We start from the raw sequence: 20,860 nt of genomic DNA, 5'->3' as shown, positions 1-20,860 counted from the left end.
AAGCCTCGACCGAAGATCCTACAGGGACTTTGCTACCGACCACACACACATCGCGAAGGTGGGGGCCAGGGACAGCGGAGGAGCGTTGTCTGCGCGATGAAGAGGCAGGTAAACGGCTGCCACAGAGCACGTTAAGTTCTTTAGAGAGCGCGGGAGGGAGGGAGAGAAGGGGAAAGAATGGGGGAGAAGGAGTGGAGACAGTTTTAAGAAGTTTAATAAAGTTAGCGGGCATTTTATCTTCCGGCGGATCTTCTAGGTCCTGAAAACCAAAGATCCTATAGGATCTTTGCTGAAAACTCCAATGAGCCAATCAAAATGTCCGGTCAGCGAAGGAGATTGCCTTCGACTGCCTGTAAGTAAATAGCGACCCCACTCCACTGGCTTCGACCAAACGGCAACCTATTTTTAGTTGAGGCCAGTTTTGATTTTGTTGAAATAATTGCAGGAACATAGAAGAAGCCTCGACTACGTGGAAACCACTTTCGACCATTAGGGAGAGTGACCAAAACCTCTGGGAACCTCACGGAAACCTTGGGTGGGGCGCAAGGTCACCAGAGATTTCCGATCAGGTTTCCTAAGTGGGACAGGGGCATAACCGAACTTGGGCAATCAACAGTTTTGTGAGATATGGGTTGACTGAGCCGGAAGTAGTTCTTGGATCAAAGGGAACTTGCAGAAGGTTTTGGGAGCCAGAAGAGAAATAAAAAGATTCAAGTTCCTCTAAGGGCCAGGAATGTGGTGAGCATCACAAGTTTGACTTTATGGGAACAATGCAAATCAGCAGACTGGGCAGTCATGAACTCATGGGAAATAGTTTTATTTGAAAGTGGAGATGGTGAAGAATCTAAAAAAAACAGTTTGCAGCAGAAACCTAGCTGTGCAGAAAACAATTTCAGCAGTTGAAAACTGGAGTTTCTATGCTGTCCAGTTAGATCTGGCAACGAATTGCTAAATGAGTTTGGAGCCTTGCCCATTAAAATCTGTGTCCCTTAGACTTCAGGACACAAATAATGGTTTGATGGAGTTTTACTGGAGACCAAGAGGCAAGGGTGTGTTTGAGCAAGTCAGTGGCTGATAGTCGTTGAACAGGGCTGCTAGACCTTTTCACCGCACACCATATGATAACTTCATACATTTCACTTTTTTCTAGACAGATCTTTTGAGAAACAATGTTACCCTCTCAATAGATCCAGGTGCTCAATACTCGTTCTCAAATTTGAGTTTGCGTAAAATTAATGTCATGGTGGTTGAACGTATATTTCCATGTAACACTCAGCATGTGAGTGCATTTGTATTCATTTTACATCTGAACCAAGTGGTATTTGGTGCATTTGTAAAATCTCTACTGCTGTTTTGGCTATGATTGGATATAACACAGATCAGATATAAAAACTGGTAAACTCTTGCTTAAATTCAGAAGGTTTTTGGGAAGTTGTGTTATTTTGTAAACTTTACCTCCTTGCATGTTTCTGCCAATAGACAATAGACGATAGGTACAGGAGTAGGCCATTTGGCCCGTCGAGCCAGCACCGCCATTCAATGTGATCATGGCTGATCATTCCCAATCAGTACCCGTACAGTGCTCCATGATCAAAATACATTCTCTTCCCATACAAGGGAATCCAATACCCAAGGAAACTCTTTTTTTCTGATTCTGATTTTTTTCTGATTCAAAGTTTTATACTTTATTGGAAAGTTCACTTTCTTTATAGAATACGTGCGATGGATAAATATTTTATGTGCCAGCTAAAAAGTCATGCAGTGACCTATCCTTTGTAAAATTGATCCACAGAAGGATATGAACAGAAAATAATGTTCTTGACAATGTAATTGTTCCCATGATGTGCTGTCTACTTGCTCATCAAATCTGGTGGGGGTAAAAATCAAACGTCATTCAAGCAAGCAGGATTGTTTTATTGGTACATCAGTGTGGGAGATAACATGATGAGCAGATGCAAAAAACTTTGAGACCAAAAAAATAGAGCAGCTGGAGGAACTTGCCAGGTGGAGGAGAATGAGCATCTGATGTTTTAGCTTGAGATCCTTCATCCATAGACGCTGTCATACGCTGAATTATTCCAGTTGCGCGTTTGTTTGTTTTTTGTTGCAGGCTCCACATTTTGCAGTCTTGTGTGCCTACACTTAATGTGACCTTCCACGCACTGTTATTAACAAATTATTTATCTGTTCATTGGCATTGTTTTTTTTTTTCATTTCCCCAGTGAAGACAGGTTGGCAATTTTACTATGCAATCCTGTGCCACTATGGTGTGCTCTCCAGAGACTTTAGCTTTCACTTAGGTTATGTTATCCTCTTGATGCAGATGAGAGCTTTGTCAATGTATACAAATTGGGGTCCAACCACAGATATTTTTTAATGGACCTTATAATAATTTCTATACATATAATACTTTCGTTTACAACCCTTTCAGTAATGTATCTGAACATATTTCATATTTCTATTATTAAAGTTTAACATCGGTACCAATGCAACTCTTTTGCAATGACAGCATCTCACAAAGAACGGCGATTAATTATCTGCTCCTGCCTTAATGTTTTTTTAAGGACCTTTTTAACCTGGGCACCAGAATTCCTAATACATTGTACACTGGATCTGGCATGCACAGCTTCAAAGTGTAATGGAAGCAGGTTCGGTAGTAATTATCAGAGTAAAATTGGATGATCAGTTGAAAAGGATAAATCTACTGATCTATAATGCTGGAAAAGATTTTGAAGAGATGCCTGAGACCAGATGGGGGTGAATGAGTTCCTCCGTGCTGCATTATTCCATAATTTTTAACTTTCTCGTTCTGCTTTTTATGAATGTTTGCCAGAATTGACAAACATAACAATATTATCAAAGGTTTCTTCTTGTTCATTAGTGGGCGGAAGCCCCAGGCTAGTTAACATGATGCAAACTTCATGGATTTGATACAGAGTTTTTGATTGATGGATTTTTTGTGGTAAATTTGTAAAAAAATAAATCCATCCTTTTCAGTGGATGTCTACATAGAAACATAGAAAATAGGTGCAGGAGTAGGCCATTCGACTCTTCGAGCCAGCACCGCCATTCAATATGATCATGGCTAATCATCCAAAATCAGTACCCTGTCCCAGCTTTTTCCCCATATCCCTTGATTCCCTTAGCCCTAAGATCTAAATCTAACTCTCTCTTGAAAACATTCAGTGAATTGGCCTCCACTGCTTTCTGTGGCAGAGAATTTCACAGATTCACAACTCTCCGAGTGAAAACGTTTTTCCTCATTTCAGTCCTAAATGGCCTACCCCTTATTCTTAAACTGTGACCCCTGGTTCTGGACTACCCCAACATCGGGAACATTTTTCTTGCATCTAGCCTGTCCAATCCTCTAAGAATTGTACATGTTTCTATAAGATGCCCTCTCATCCTTCTAAATTCCAGCGAACACAAGCCCAGTCGACCCATTCTTTCATCATATGTCAGTCCCGCCATCCCGGGAATTAACCTGGTGAACCTGCACTGCACTCCCTCAATAGCAATAATGTCCTTCCTCAAATTAGGAGACCAAAATTGTACACTATACTCCAGGTGCGGTCTCACCAGGGCCCTGTACAACTGCAGTAGGACCTCCTTGCTCCTGAACTCAAATCCTCTCGCAGACTAATTAGCTTTCTTCACTGCCTGCTCTACCTGCATGTTTATTTTCAGTGACAGATGTACAAGCACATCCAGGTCTCGTTGCACCTCCCCTTTTCCTAATCTGACACCATTCAGATAATAATCTGCCTTCCTGTTCTTGCCACCAAAGTGGATAACCTCACATTTATCCACATTATACTGCATCTGCCATGCATCTGCCCACTCACGCACCCTGACCAAGTCGCCCTGCAGCCTCATAGCATCCTCATCGTAGATCACACTGCCACCCAGCTTTGTATCATCCGCAAACTTGGAGATGTCACATTTAATTCCCTCGTCTAAATCGTTAATATATATTGCAAATAACTGGGGTCCTAGCACCAAACCTTGCAGCACCTCACAAATCATGCCTGCCATTCTGAAAATGACCCGTTATTTCCTACTCTTTGCTTCCTGTCTGCTAACCAGTTCTCTATCCATGTCAATACCCTACCCCCAATACCATATGTTCTAATTTTGCACACTAATCTCTTATGTGGGACCTTGTCAAAGGCTTTTTGAAAGTCCAGATACACTACATCCACTGGCTTTCCCTTACCCATTCTACTTGTTACATCCTCAAAAAATTCCAAAAGATTAGTCAAGCATGATTTCCCATTCATAAATCCATGCTGACTTAGACCGATTCTGTCACTGCTTTACAAATGCGCGGTTATAACATCTTTATTAATCGACTCCAGCATCTTCTCCACTACCGATGTAAAGCTAACTGGTCTATAATTCCTCGTTTTCTCCCTCTCTCTCCTTAAAAAGTGTAGTTACATTGGCTACACTCCATTCCACAGGAACTGATCCAGAGTCGAAAGAACATTGGAAAATTATCACCAATGCATCCATGATTTCTAGGGCCACCTCCTTGAGTACTCTGGGATGCAGACCATCAGGCCCTGGGGATTTATCTGCCTTCATTCCCAACAGTTTACCTAACACCATTTTCTGACTAATGTAGATTCCCTTCAGTTTCTCCCTCCCACTAGGTCCTCGGTCCCCTAGTATTTCCGGGAGATTGTTTGTGTCTTCCTTAGTGTCTTCGTTTAACTGTTCTGCCATTTCCTTGTTTCCCATTATAAACTCACCTGTCTCTGACTGCAAGGGACCTACATTCACCATCGCTAATCTTTTACTTTTTACATACCCAAGGAAACTTTCACAGTCAGTTTTTATATTTCCCGCAAACTTTCTTTCATGCTCTTTTTCCCCCCCCTCTTAATTAACCCCTTTGTCCTCCGCTGTTGAGTTCTAAATTTCTCCCAGTCCTGGTTTGCTGCTTCTTCTGGCCAATTTATATGCCTCTTCCTTGGATTTAACACTATCCTTGACTTCCCTCGTCAGCGACGGTTGAGCCGCCTTCCCAGTTTTATTTTTTTGCCAGACAGGGATGAACAATTTATGGAGTTCATCCATGCGCTCTTTAAATCTTTGCCATTGTATCTCCACTGGCAACCTTTTAAGTATAGTTTGCCAGTTTATCATATCCAATTCCCATCTTATACCTTAAGTCTCCTTTATTCAAGTTCAGGACCTTCGTCTCTGAATTAACCGTGTCACTCTCCATCCTAATGCAGAATTTCACCATCGCTGTGGTCACTGTTGCCCAAGGGGCCTTGCACAACAAGATCGCTGACTAACCCTTCCTCATTACACAATACCCCCTAGGATGGCCTGCCCTCTAGTCGGGTTCTCTACATATTGGTTTAAAAACCCATCCCGTATACATTCCAGGAAATCCTCCTCCTCAGCACTGTTACCAATTTGGTTGGCCCAATCTATATGTAGCTTAAAGTCTAGATGAAGCTTGCATATTCTTGCTGTGACCTTCTGGAAGGGCCTCCAGGTTCTTCCATCTTCAACAACTGCCTACTGTAAACTATCACTTTAAGTGACAAAATAAATAAAGGGATGTTGATGAGCATGTGAGAGTAATTTTCAGTATAAGATTTCATCTGATAATTTTGAATGTTAGTCAATGGAAGGCAGAAGGAGATTAATGTTTATGGATGGATTATGGATTCGAATTTAATTGATTCAATCCACATAATTAAATAAGAGAATTTGCATTTTTTAATTGAAAATTGGAACAACATTTTCATCTTGTTGTGAATAAATAAACTCAAAAGAAAAATCGATTCTTATATCTTTGTCTCGTTTTTCAACATCGCAAAGTATGTACATCAATCACCTTTGTGCTGTAATGGTAGATTAGACAAAGGCTTGGTTATGGTCTCTGTAGTGCATTTCTGCTAAGAGGCTTTTAGGACCTCCAAATTGTGTGATTCGGTCAGACCAAATTGAAGAATAGTATTGGCCAGAAAAAAAACCTTCCTTGTCATTTTGATAATATGAAACAACCTCTATCTCAGAAACCATACTTGCCTGTGAGTAATGATTTTGCACTAATGCTCTCTTTTATTTTATATTACCCTGCTGAAAACTGGAATTTGTTTTGTTTTTTTCACGATTAGTGTATTTCTTAAACTTTCAACCCATCCCAACTTTCTTCCTTCCCAACATGAAGCAACTGACTACTCCTGAATAATGTGCCATATAAGGCACTGGTATTTCAATTTCTAAGCATCAATGTGTAAGAAGTAACTGCAGATGCTGATTTGCATCGAAGAAAGACACAAAATGCTGGATTAACTCAGCGGGACAGCCAGCATCTCTGGGGAGAAGGAATGGGTGACGTTTCAGGTCGGGGCCCTTCTTCAGTTTCTAAGCATCAATGGTTGTCAGGCTTATTTAAGCATGGGTGGAATCCCAATCTTGCCATCATTCATGAGTTTGGAGTAATAATAATTGATTTGTGATGTGTATTTTTGTTTTTGTTTTCCAGGGTTGTTGAAGATGATTTGGCTGGAAGTGGGATTTGGGGACCTGATGCCACAATGAAGACATATACACATGGAGTACCAGTCATATTTTTCATAAATCTCTTCTCCCTATTGGCACCTGCTGCAAGTGAGAAACCTGGTGGCAGCATCCACTTTATGAATGGGAATTATGATGGTCACCCCATGCTGTACTTCAGTCAAGGAGATGTGCAGGATCTGCGACTCAAGGCAAAAAGTACTCACCGGCACATTGCGGACAATATTTGGGATGCTGTACAGGTCATGCTATCAAATCCAAAGGAATACCTACCGCCCTGGGATCCCAAACGTTTTAGTGCTCGATGGAATGAAATCTATGGCAACAACCTGGGAGTACTTTCTATGTTCTGTGTATTGTTTCCGGAAAGAACAGATGCTTTGGAGTTTGCCATGGACTACATGGCGAGGATGGCATCTCAGCCTAGTTGGTAGATTTTTGTTTTTATTTTTATTTTGAGGCATGTGTTTCTTTTTTTTTAAATCGAGTGGCTTAATTTTGCTGCATGCACAAACTTCAGTTCTAAAGTTCAGCTCTAGTAACAATTGACCGACTGTTAATGCGAACTCTCCAATTTTATTTTGTGTACAAGAGAAAAGATCTGTATTGCCAAAATGGGTGGAGGTTTTGAATTGGCATCAACTTATTTCTGCACATATTTTATATTTTAAATGATTTTCTGTCTGCTATTCACAAAGGCTAGCCAATACGTTAATTCTCAAGATACTGACATTTTTCTGGCTTATGCAAGTCTGATAAATTAGTACATTCTAAAGGCCAATCTCTATATCACTGTTGTTGGCAACCAGAGGAAAAAATATAGATGTGTTTAAAGTTGTGTTTTTTCAATTACATTCATATATATTAGTTAATATAAAAATTACTTTAGTAATTTTAAATGGATAAATGCACCTATTAAGTGGGTTATGAGTTGGAGCAAAGCAGTGCCATGAATAGGGATACATTAAGTATTGAGGGTGGGAAGCCATGTGATGAAACTTCCCAGGAATATATCCAGTCTGGGCAGGATACCAAGCCAGAACTTTAAGATAACTTGTCTGTTCTTCAAATAATGCCATGTTTGGTATATATCTGGACAAGCATGTAGGGTCATATTTTGGTATCTGAAAGTTGGCAACGCTAACAATGAAGAACTTACCCAGAATTGCAACTGTACCTATGGATTTCCGAATCATAGATATTAGTGTAACCCATGAGCTTGCTTACAGTTTTATAATTGCTGGCACAGATAACATTAATATCAATGTTTCTCCAGTATATCATGATTCACTTGGGGAGAAAAGGGATTGTGGTACCAGAGATGCTGGCTGTTGTTTTGTTTTATATCAATATAAATTGATATAAAACAAAACAATAGTGGGACTGGAGCAGTGCCAGGCTGGGGGAAGGCGAAGGCATCTTCCACTGACAGGAAAATGCCTAACCCTAACTCGCCCCCTTCCCGGGGGGGGGGGGGGGTGGGGGTCATCATAGCCATAACAGAAACATGGCTGAGAGAAGGACAGGACTACCAGCTTAATGTTCCCGGGTACAGATGCTACAGGTGTGATAAAGGCAGAGGTAAGAGGTGAAGTTGCCTTTTTGATGAGGGAGGATTTAACAATAGTGTACAGAGGATATTCGTGGGAATCTACTCGTACTCGCAGCATGGTCGAAATGAGGTCAGAGGAGGTCTTTGTAACTCTCCTTCATGCTTGAGAGTAGTCCCCGTGTTATCGAGGCCTCAGCTAGGTCGCGCCGTATTTTTCAACATGTTGAAAAATGCCCGCAAGTAAAAAAAGTCCGTCATGGAAAAAATCGATACTTTTGTTACTTGTAGGTTTAGTCGTTGTAGGTTGTTGGAGGTCGGCGTGTTAGTCGTAGGTAATCAAGGGTAGTCGAGGGTAGTCGTAGATAGACTTCATCATAGTCGAAGGAGATTGAAGGAGGTCGTCTTCACTCTCCACTATTCGGTGTCCAATTTTCCCGTAACTAGTCGAAGCTAGTCTTCAACATAGTCGAAGGAGGTCTTTAACATGACATTTTTTCAAACTCTCCTAAACTCGCCAATTAGGTCGCCCAAGTAGGACAGCCCCTTCATAACTCGTCAGTGCCAAAAGTTGCACATTAATTAATTAAACTAATTAGAAAATGAGATTAAAAATGTAAGCGCCATCTAGTGTCCCCCGTTTACTGAACCCCATTGACTGCCAGTGTGCAGAGTGGGGGGTCACGGCCATAGTGGGACTTGGGCCAGTACCAGGCTGGGTGAAGGCTAAGGCATCTTCCACTGACAGGAAAATGCCTAACCCTAACTCGCCCCCCTTCCAGAGCTGCCCACCGTTGGAGCTGGAGCCCCTTTGGGACCGGCTGCGGGCTCCATACGTGTGGCCCTGCAGCTTGCATGCCCTTCTGGATCATCGTAGTGATGATGGTAGGGAGCAGCACCAAATATACTAGACCACAACAGGAATGGGTCCAAGAAAGCGTGTGGTTGGGAATGAGGAAGTGCAGGGAAGGTTTTTCACTATGATTCCTGCAGCGACAGACTAACTCCAGCCTGAACTTTCTCAAATTTAGGAGAATGAGCAGTGACATCACTGGGAGTTACAGGGTAGATATCAAGTGTGTAGGAAGGAACTGCAGATGCTGGTTTACACCGAAGATATACCCACAAAATGCAGGGGTAACTCGGCTGGTCAGGCAACATCTCTGACATTCTACCCTGAAGATAGACACAAAACGCTGGAGTAGCTCAGCGGGTCAGGCGATTGTGAGATGCAAGCATTTTGTGTCTATCTTCAGGGTAGATGATGTCAACCCTGGCCCCTTGCCCTCATGGGGATCTGGGTGCATTGCTGTTCATTCCAGAGGAGAAGCTGGATACGTGAGCACAAGAGGTGAAGAGACACCGGCACCAGGGGAGCACGACCCTCCGGCGGAGGTCTCCCACTGAGCCGCAACCCAGGCGGCTCCGCTCCGCACTGCACCCCTCCTGCTCCCGTAACCGGCGTGGTCCGGAGAAGACCACAAGGCAACTGTATCACCCCGTCCCAGCCTCACCTCCAGCCCCGACTCCGCCCCCAACTCTATCCCCAGGCCCCCGAGCGGGACGAGTAGCGAGTCTCCCCTCACTCACCTGGACACTTTGCGCGACCCTCAGCACCACCAGAGCGCTGGCTCCGTCTGATGGCCCGCACGCGCGCTGCAACACCGGCCTACCGACAGCCCGACCGATCCCTCGCAGCATCCACCGGCGGACTGACCACTCTCACCACCCACCGGCGGCTCGGCCACCCTCACGACCCACCGACGGCCCGATAGCCCGACTGATTCTCCACAGCTTCCATTGGCCTACCGACAAGCCAGTCCGACAGACTGGCCGATCGACTGACCCTAACCCTAGCTCTACATTTGTTATTTATCATTTTTATTTAACAGTTCACATCATAACTTTATAAAGATAAATCAATTGAAAAACATAATTATCAACAAGGTTAGCATTACTTTTATTCCTTGGAAACCTTGCTATGGCTATTGATGTAATGAGGAGGCAGCCATGATCCCAGAGTCCTCGCTGCCTAGCGACGATAAAACAGAGCGCGGGGTTGGTCAATTTGCGTCCGACCTCAATGTCAAACGTACATTGATTGGACAATTACTACTTGGAAAATTGGAAGTTTTTCTCATATTTTTTAAAAATGTGCAGGTTTTGTCTTGACGAGTTTCAGGTATGATTTATATAATATTTTTACACAACATGTTAAAAATTCAGGTAGTTCCGTGATTGGGTCACGAACTTGAACGAAAAAGCTCCTCTGCCCACAGCCTAAAACGAGAAAGGATCACTTTGATGAAACTATTACAGCCCCCCCCCCCCCCCCCCCAATAGTCAATGGGAATTCAATGAATATATTGCAGATAGCTGCAGGAAAGATTGGGTAGTATTGGTGAGAGACTTAAAGATCCATAATCTCGATTTGGTTACCTGCAGTGCAAAAGGCTTGAACAGGGTGCAATTTGTTAAATGTGTTCAGAAACGCTTCCTTAATCGATATATAAAGGGTCCTACTACCGAGAGTGCAGTACCTGATCTCCTCTTAGAGAACGAGGGAGAGCAAGTGACTGAGGTGTAAAGGGCCTGTCCCATGAGCATGCGACTGCATGCGGCAAGCGTGACCAAACCGGAAGCGGGGGCCATGCGGAGGTCGATTGATCACCGTACAGAGCCTGTCCCAGCAGCAATGCGACTGCATGTGGTGAGCGCGACCAAACCGGAAGCAGGGGCCGCGCGGAGGTCGAGTGATCCCGTACGAGTTGACGTGAAGTTCGAGCGAAGTTCGCAGGAAGTTCGCGCTAGGCGTCAAGACACTGCGTATGGCATCGTGACGCTGCGCACGCCCGTTGAGGCATGCGTACGGCCTCAATGCGGCTGCGGGCCGGCAGGCCGTTGTTGCGCGGAATTTTTGGACAATGTCAGTTTTTCGGAGCCCCGCGCGATGTCGGGACCAGCTCCGCACAACTCCATACGACTCTGGTGATCGAAGTGGGACCGGCCCTGCGAGGCCATACGGCTCACGCGACCACGTTTGGTCGCGCTTGCCGCATGCAGTCGCATGCTCGTGGGACAGGCTCTTAAGTTGCAAAGCACTTTGGGATTGCCCATATGGATGGTGCAACTATCTTGAGCATTCTTGCACGAGATGACTGATATATCAGACCATTATTGTTATCTAAAAGCCTGTCGAGATGAGTGGATTTACTATATTGTACCAGAATTGGTATCTTTTCAAGGCAATTGATAACAGAGTAACCAACACTGCACTTGGTAGCGTCAACACCTGCAATAGGGGAGGAGGATGGTGAGAAATGGAAACTGTTGCAATGTTCAGTAAATAATCTGTTTCCATTTAAAATTGGCTGTCAATGCATTTCTTATTTTGCAGTTTCATGAAGTATCAGTAATGAAAATTATACTGAAGGGTATCATTGCATTAAACATCTTCAGATGATATGCACATCTCCAGTCGTGAACACAAATAAATGCAATTTTCAAGGAGTACATGGTAGTAGAAGTTCATTCCCGGTTTCACATACTATATGTTCAACATAATAATAATAATAATAATAATAATATATCTTTTATTGTCAATGCACGTCAGTGCAACGAGATTTAGTGTGCAGCTCCACTTAAGAAAGGTAAATAAATACAATACATAAATAAACAAGCTGAATTGATTGACGTGACCATCTGAGGGAGACTGTCCAAAGGGGGTGGGTGGGGGGGCACTCATTAGGGCCGGTTCAGAGCCGCTATAGCTCTTGGGATGAAACTGTTCCTGAGTCTGGAGGTTCGGGCGTAGAAGGCCTTGTAACGTCTGCCGGAGGGAAGTAGTTGAAACAGACCGTGGCAGGGGTGTGATGAGTCCTTATGGATGCTGAGGGCCTTCCTGAGGCACCGTGTGTGGTAGATGCCCTCCAAGGCTGGTAGCTCTGTCCCGATGATCCTCTGCGCTCTGTTGACGACGCGCTGAAGAGCTCTCCTCTCCGCCTCCGTGCAGCTGAGATACCACATTGTGGCTTTTATGTGTTGTCTTCTGCATTCAATACTTTAATTGAACTTTTGTTGTGAAGGACAAGTGTAAATGTAATATTGTGGCCCACTGTCCATACAACCAAAGTCATATTCACAATCATTTTCAAAACTCATTTGACCTTTACTGGAATATAAACAGAGATAATTATAATCGAAAGAGTAAGATTTTAAGATACGCTTAATGATTTCCAGGCAATCTGATAGCTGATTCATAACTGTGAATTCCAAAAATAGAAACTACTTCCTTTCCTGATGTAAAGACAGCTTAGAATTTCATGTGGCTTGAAGCTATTATCTGTGTTTATCAATAGTAAAATCAATTAAAACTCTGGCTCTGTAATATCATACAGATGAAATCCACTAGATATTGTTGAAGGAGAGGGCAACGATGCCCTTGTTTCTGCAGTCAGTGATCTGGAGAGGCTGCAGAACATATTGGGGGATGGAACAGCCCAGATATCGTGGTTCATGTGGGAAGATCATAAGTGATAGGAGCAGAATTCGGCCATTCGGCTCATCAAGCCTACTCCGCCATTCAATCATGGCTGAACTATCTCTCCCTCCTAACCACATTCTCCTGCCTTCTCCCCTTAACCGCTGACACGTGTACAAATCAAGAATCTATCTATCTCTGCCTTAAATATATCCACTAACTTGGCCTCCACTGCCTTCTGTGGCAAAGAATTCTGCAGATTCACCACCCTCTGACAAGAAATTCCTCCTCATCTTTCCTAAAAGAACGTACTTTGATTCTGAGGCTATGACCTCTAGTTCTGGACTCGTCCACTAGTGGAAACATCCTCTCCACATCCACTCTATCCATGCTTCTCACTATTCTAAACTGCCAAACTAAGGAGGAAAATTTCTGTCACTTCCAGTAGCTAGGTTAAAAGTTAATGCTCATAGGTTGTGATTTTAGGATTACCTTGCATTATTGAGTATAGGGATAATAAAATTAATTATGTCAGGTGGATAAACAGTGCATGATAGAAAATACAGTTTTGTGCAGAAAGTAGGGAGTTAAATCAGTGAATAAATGGCAAAGTGATTTTGAAAACTAAGACATTGGGAAAGAAAAAAAACACAAAGTCCAAGTAAACCTCAGCAGATTTGTGGCAAACTTAACAAGAAATACGCAATGCTCCAATTTGGTAAGAAGAATGAGGGGAGGGTACAATTTAAACGCAAATGTAGAAAGTGAGAAACAGGATGGTGTATAGATGCACAAATCTTTGAAGGTGACAGGTAAAGTTAAGAACATTTCTATTAATGCTGGAATAGAGTACAAGATCGAGGATATTCTATTGAGTCTGTAATTATCAGTGGTTAGATCTCAAGTGGTGCACTGAGTTTTATTCTAGGCACTTTATTAAGTTAATCATGGCCTTTGGGGAAATTGCAGGGATGATTTACTAAAGTAGTCTTTGAGTTGAGGGACTACTATAGACAAAGACGGTAGTGCTGCTATTAAAGTAGATATGTTCTAAATCATTAAAAAGGTTTGACTAAAGTTGACAAAAAAAGTGATTTTATTTATAGAAAGGTCATTCAGCAGGACACTATTTTAAGGTGTAGGAATTAGCGATAATATGAAGAGGTGTTCTTGCACATCTTGTAATATAGGATGCAAGCACTGCTTGAAAGGCTAATGAAAGAAAATTAATTAGCCAAATAAAAGTTGAATATATAAAGGAAAAAGCGTCTACAATAAATTGGGTATTGAATAGTTCCTTCCCTGCCCTTTTCAGATTTGGACAACTATCGGTGGTAATTTGTTTCATAATTCGTTTATTTTTTTATATGATTAGCCTTCATGCTAACGAACAAAGCAGTAATCCAAAATAACCTTGCCAACTAGAGTTAACCGAGATTCATATAGGATTCCTAAACCAATTGTTCCTTGACTTCTTCTTCTGTCTTGGTGAAGGACTTTAACCACTAACATTCTGTATTCAACCTGCAATTCATTTCTGTCAGCTCTGACAACAGTAAGCAACCCGTGTACTGCTTTATGCTTAGTTTGTTCCTTCCTTAGTTTGGTAAAAATGTTGCCCTTCTATTTGTCTAAACCACCTTGGATAGGAACTTGCTTTATCCCAGTCTCTAACAGTCCACTCCCATGCTTCGTGAAGTACAGACTTATATTTATTCCATGTAGAAATACCGAATATTGCGCAAAAGTTTGTATAATTATTAAATAAAAGCTGATCGTTTCCTGGTTTGCCATTCAAAGTCTAAGCTATATGGTCAGATAATTCTTTTCTCCCTCAATTTTTAACAGATTCATACACCAATTAACAGCAATACATGTGATATAGTTAATTTAACACTAAAAAGAACTAATCCTATAATTCTAAAGCCGTATGAATAAGGACTCTTATGTTTCATCAATTTTGCTTTTGTTGGTGCCCAGAATTGAATATAATTCTTGCCTTATGCTGTACAACTGTCAATTTTGATCCTCCGGTTTACGTTCATGTTATAGGAGCAGAATTAGGCCATTCGGCCCATCAATGTCTACTTTGCCATTCAATCATGGCTGATCTATCTTTTCCTCTCAACCCCATTCTCCTGCCTTCTCCCCATAACCTGTGACACCCTTACTAATCATGAATCTATCAATCATTGTCTTAAACATACCCATTGATGGCCTCCACAGCCTTCTGTGGCAATGAATTCCACAGATTCGCTATCCTTCAAGTAAAGAAATTCTTCCATCTCCTTTCTAAAGGCTCATCCTTTTATTCTGAGCCAGTGGCCTCTGGTCCTAGAATCTCCAACTGTGGAAACATCCTCTCCACATCCACTTTATCCAGGCCTTTCCGTATTCGATAAGTTTCATTCAGGTCACCCCTCATCATTCTAAATTCCAGCGATTACAGGCCAAGTGCTGTCAAACGTTCATAATATCTTAACCCAATCATTCCTGGGATCATTCTCGTAAACCTCCTCTGGAACCTCTCCAGTGCCTGTGCCCAAAACTGCTCATAATACTTCAAATGCGGCCTTATCATTACATCCCTGTTTTTATACCACAGAGAGTGTAAGGCCTTATTCATTTAATGTTCATAGCAATGAGCTACTTATGTACTACTCTTTAAACTGCCAAATACATCAATTGTCCTTTGATCATTGTATCCACTGCTGAGATGAATGGCAGTATTTCTATAGCTTCTCATCCACTGTTTTGGGAGGGTTTCAAACCAGGATTAAAGAATCCCGCTCATGTAACAATACTGTCTCCATGAAACAAATGCAAAATCATATCAACATGAGTGGGCAGATGCATGGCAGATGCAGTTTAATGTGGATGCATGTGAGATTATCCACTTTGGTAGCAAAAACAGGAAAGCAGATTATTATCTAAATGGTGTCAAGTTAGGAAATGGAGAAGTACAAAGGGATCTGGGGGTCCTTGTTCATCAGTCAATGAAAGTAAACATGCAGGTACAGCAGGCAGTGAAGAAAGTGAATGGCACGTTGGCCTTCGTAACAAGATGAGTTGAGTATAGGAGCAAAGAAGTCCTTCTGCAGTTGTACATGGCCCTAGTGAGACCACACCTGGAGTATTGTGTGCAGTTTTGGTCCCCTAATTTGAGGAAGGACATTCTTTCTATTGAGGGAGTGCAGCGTAGTTTTACAAGATTAATTCCCGGGATGTCGGGACTGTCATATGCTGAGAGAATGGAGTGGCAGGGCTTGTATACTCTGGAATTTAGAAGGATGAGAGGGCTTATTATTGAAACATATAAGATTATTAAGGGGTTGGACATGCTAGAGGCAGGAAACATGTTCCCGATGTTGGGAGAGTCCAGAACCAGGGGCCACAGTTTAAGAATAAGGGGTAAGCCATTAGAATGGAGATGAGGAAACACTTTTTCGCACAGAGAGTTGTGAGTGTGGAATTCTCTGCCTCAGAGGGTGGTGGAGGCCAGTTCTCTGGATACTTTCAAGAGAGAGCTAGAGAGGGCTCTTAAAGATAGTGGAGTCAGGGAATATGGGGAGAAGGCAGGAACGGGATGCTGATTGAGGATGATCAGCCATGATCACATTGAATGACGGTGCTGGCTCGAAGGGCCGAATGGCCTACTACATCACATATAGTCTATTGTATATTGTCTATAATTGTGTACAGTTGGCTACACCTGAGGGAACTGCTCTGGCATTAAAAACAAAAAAACTGAAAATGCCAAGATGACTCAGCAAGTCAGCTGTGGGAGAAGAAGAAAGTTAACATTTCAGGTTGATGAAATGAAAGTAAGTGTACTTAATATAGCAGAGAAGAGGGGTGAAGAAACACATGGGGAATTTCAGCGATAGAATGGAGTCCAGGAGAATACAGGTGGCAAAAATGCTATTAAAGCTGTTTTAAAGTGGGTGATCTGCCTGCAGGAGTGTAAAAGGAGGGAGATGAATGAGAGCAATTGAAAAGTCAAAATTGCTGAAATCATGTGACACAGAGCACATCAGTTGCTATAAAGTATGTTTAAAATCAGGTCAGGTAGCAAATCCAAGTGAGAAACACGTGGGTAACTTCTCATCAGAGTTGATCAGTCCTGAGATAGGAAGTGATGGTCATCTAAAATTGTTGAAATCCATATAGAATCCTGAGGACTGTAATGTGGTTGAACAGGTGAAGTTTCTGAAACTTGCATTAGGCTTTGCCTAAACTTGTCAGCAACTTAAAAACATCTGATAACAGATCGCCAACTTGAAATGTCAAAGTTACACCCCAGCGGTATGAACATTGACTTCTCCAATTTCAGGTAGTCCCTGCTTTCTCCTTCTTTCCCCTTCCCAGCTCTCCCACAGCCCACTGTCTCCACCTCTTCCTTTCTTCTTCACGCCGCCCCCACCCCCACACCAGTCTGAAGAAGGGTCTCGACCCGAAACGTCGCCTATTTCCTTTGCTCCATAGATGCTGACTCACCTGCTGAGTTTCTCCAGCATTTTTGTCTACCTTCGATTTTCCAGCATCTGCAGTTCCTTCTTAAACTTGAAATGTCAACTCCTTCTACATATAGTGCCTAACCTACTGAGTACGTATAGTCCAGGGATTTTCTAGTTTGATTTTAGATTTCCAGCATACTTTGCATCCTCCGATATTTAGTTGTTCCCATGCAAATAAAAATCCCAGATATCTGTGAATTCATCATTAACCTAGCATTTGGAGACACATCTGTCACATTGGCCCATCAATGAACTGTACTTAGGATTCCCCAGATGTACCGTGGTGAATGGCCAGAAACATAGAAACATAGATGCAGGAGTGGGCCATTCGGCCCTTCGAACCAGCACTGCCATTCAATATGATCATGGCTGATCATCCAAAATCAGTCATTTTCCCCATATCCCTTGATTCCCTTAGCCCTAAGAGCTAAATCTAACTCTCTTGAAAACATCCAGTGAATTAGCCTCCACTGCTTTCTGTGGCAGAGAATTCCACAGATTCACAACTCTCTGGGTGAAAACGTTTTGCAACATCTCAGTCCTAAATGGCCTACTCCTTATTCTTAAACTGTGACCCCTAGGTTCTGGACTACCCAACATCGGGAACATTTTGCCTGCATCTACCCTGTCCAATCCTCTAAGAATTTTATATGTTTCTATAAGATACCCTCTCATCCTTCAGCGAATTCAAGCCCAGTCGACCCATTCTTTCATCATACGTCAGTCCCACCTTTTCGGGAATTAATCTGGTGACCTACGCTGCACTCCCTCAATAGCAATAATGTCCTTCCTCAAATTACGAGACCAAAATTGCACACAATACTCCAGGTGCGGTCTCACCAGGGCCCTTGTACAACTTCAGTAGGACCTCCTTGCTCCTAAACTCAAATCCTCTTGCAATAAGGCCAACATGCCATTGGCTTTCTTCACTGCCTGCTACCTGCATGCTTACTTTCAGTAATGTTTTATAGCAAAGATAGACACAAAATACTGGAGTAATTCAGCGAGACACACAGCATCTCTGGATAGTATAGTAAAATAATAGCAGTTGGAGCTGGTGTAGGATAAGATAATGTATTCAATTTGATATGAATTTGTGGCTCAGTAGATGGGATAGTAAGAGATTCTGATTATTTTTCTTGGTTTAATGTTTAATGTTTCTTATTGATTTATTTTTAATGTGTTGTTAGTTAATGTTATTTTTTTTTAAATCATTTTACTTACTTGCATCACTTCTAATAATGTTTCAGGGTTTCTGAACATCAGAAGTGCAGAGAGCCTTGCAGTACACTAGAGTCATAGTGATACAGTGTGGAAACATGTCCTTGGCCCAACCTGCCCACACCGGCCAATATGTCCCAGCTATACTAGTCCCACCTGCCTGCATTTGGTCCATATCCCTCCAAACCTGTTCTATCCGCAAAGGCTGTTTGGGTATTCCTGGGCTGGGACATTGGGACTATTCATCTCCTGAATGTGGAGAGTCACTGTAATGGGCTCTCACCAGATACATCCGGCTGGGTCTGCATGCAATGAGCATGGGATGCACATCAGATCTAGCGTGATTCAGCCTCATTATGTTGTTGAAAATTGATGACAGATTGTCTGTTTGACCTTAGGTCTCCATTTTTAGAATGTGCACTCTTGTCAATAAGCCTGGTATTAAACTCATGCATGTGCCCATTTTGTCCAGTTTTGCACAGAGGACACTAGTTTTAATAAATTGCCAATGCATTAACATTTCATCACAGGAGGTTCATCGTAAAGCTGTGATAAAAGAATAACTGTAATGGGTGAAAATCAAATGTTTTTCTCGGTTGCTGAATATCCTAAGATGCTTTACAGTTAATTAGTTACTTTTGAATTCACAGTTGTGCAGAAGAGCATGAATGCTGATCGACGTTGTCAATTTGAACGCAGTTGAAATATAGTGCTGTGAAGCAGTGAGAAAGGCACTTTGTCAGTAACCACAAATGAGCTAGACCAACTGCGCCAGCAGTAATTAGAACAAGCAAGTCATAATCATACCCTGTGGAAACAGACCCTTCGGCCCAACTTGCCCACACTGCCCAACATCCCCAACTACAGCAGTTTCCATTTGCCTGCGTTTGACTGGTATCCCTCCAAACATGCCCTATCCATGTGCCTGTCTAAATGTTTCTTAAACATTGTAATAGCACCTGCCTCAAATAGCCCCTCTGGCAGCTCAATCCATATACCCACCACTCTTCATGTAAAAATGTTACTCCTCAAACTCCTATTAAATCTTTCCCTCCCCATCTTAAACCTATGTCCTCTGGTGTTTGATTACCAGCAGATTCAAGATGGCTGCTGGTTAGAGGCATTGTGTTTTTCAGCTCTACAAATCCATCAAAAATCATGAAAATGGCTTGACATCCATGCAGTCAAATTTTTTTACAGCTTTATAAGAAAGTTAAGTTTCTATCTGCAGGACTATTTTCTGTTATTTTTGAGGTTTTGTGGACTTCTGATGACATGTGCTGAAATGTGTTGACACACCAGCAATACTGGATCACCTGGAATCAGCAGAACTGGATTTCCTGGAATTTCTTTGTACTTTCATAACTAACCAAAGAAATGGCTACTAAGAAATTAGCAGAAGAAATGGAAGAGGTTAAAAAATCTCTGAACTTCATGTCAGATGAACCAAGTAAGGTAGCCAAACAACAGATGAGCCTACTTGACTTAATTGATGAAGTGCGACAACTGAAGACTGTGATTAAAGAAAAGGATAAGAAAATTGAAGAGCTTGAAAGAAGAGGAGAAGATTTGGAACAGTACACAAGGATGACACGAAGTTGGGGGGGGGGGGGGGGGGCAGTGTTAGCTGTGAGGAGGATGCTAGGAGGCTGCAATGTGACTTGGATAGGCTGGGTGAGAGGGCAAATGCATGGCAGATGTGGTATAATGTGGATAAATGTGAGGTTATCCACTTTGGTGGCAAAAACAGGAAAGTAGACTATTACCTAAATGGTGGCCGATTAGGAAAAGGGGAGATGCAACGAGACCTGTGTGTCATGGTACATCAGTCATTGAAAGTAGGCATGCAGGTACAGCAGGCAGTGAAGAAAGCGAATGGTATGTTGGCATTCATAGCAAAAGGATTTGAGTATAGGAGAAGGGAGATTCTACTGAGACCACACCTGGAGTATTGCGTACAGTTTTGGTCTCCAAATCTGAGGAAAGACATTCTTGTCATAGAGGAAGTACAGAGAAGGTTCACCAGACTGATTCCTGGGATGGCAGGACTTTCATATGAAGAAAGACTGGATAGACTCGGCTTGTACTTGCTAGAATTTAGAAGATTGAGGGGGGATCTTATAGAAACTTACAAAATTCTTAAGGGGTTGGACAGGCTAGATGCAGGAAGATTGTTCCCGTTGTTGGGGAATTCCAGGACAAGGGGTCACAGTTTAAGGATAAGGGGGAAATCCTTTAGGACCGAGATGAGAAAAACATTTTTCACACAGAGAGTGGTGAATCTCTGGAACTCCCTGCCACAGAAGGTAGTTGATTGGCTATATTTAAGAGGGAGTTAGATGTGGCCCTTGTGGCTAAAGGGATCAGGGGTATGGAGAGAGGGCTGAGTTGGATACTAAGTTGGATGATCAGCCATGATCATATTGAATGGCGGTGCAGGCTCGAAGGACTGAATGGCCTACTCCAGCACCTACTTTCTATGTTTCTATGGATGACCTTGTGATATCTGGACTTGAGACAACCCACCGCACCTATGCACGGATGACT

The 20,860-nt window shown here is 42.5% G+C and overlaps 1 protein-coding gene across 1 annotated transcript in view; it reads left to right on the top strand.

The window, feature by feature from the left end:
- dse (dermatan sulfate epimerase) overlaps positions 1-20,860 on the top strand; it is an 84,513-nt gene that overhangs the window by 11,477 nt on the left and 52,176 nt on the right. Inside the window, exon 2 of the mRNA XM_033021116.1 lies at positions 6,512-6,976. Within this exon, the coding sequence (XP_032877007.1) occupies positions 6,564-6,976 (413 nt within the window). The 5' untranslated portion in view covers positions 6,512-6,563. The remainder of the gene's footprint in view (positions 1-6,511; positions 6,977-20,860) is intronic.

This window comes from Amblyraja radiata, chromosome 5, assembly GCF_010909765.2.
Source record: "Amblyraja radiata isolate CabotCenter1 chromosome 5, sAmbRad1.1.pri, whole genome shotgun sequence".
Lineage (NCBI taxonomy): Eukaryota > Metazoa > Chordata > Chondrichthyes > Rajiformes > Rajidae > Amblyraja > Amblyraja radiata.
This window is presented reverse-complemented; position numbering and strand designations above follow the sequence as displayed.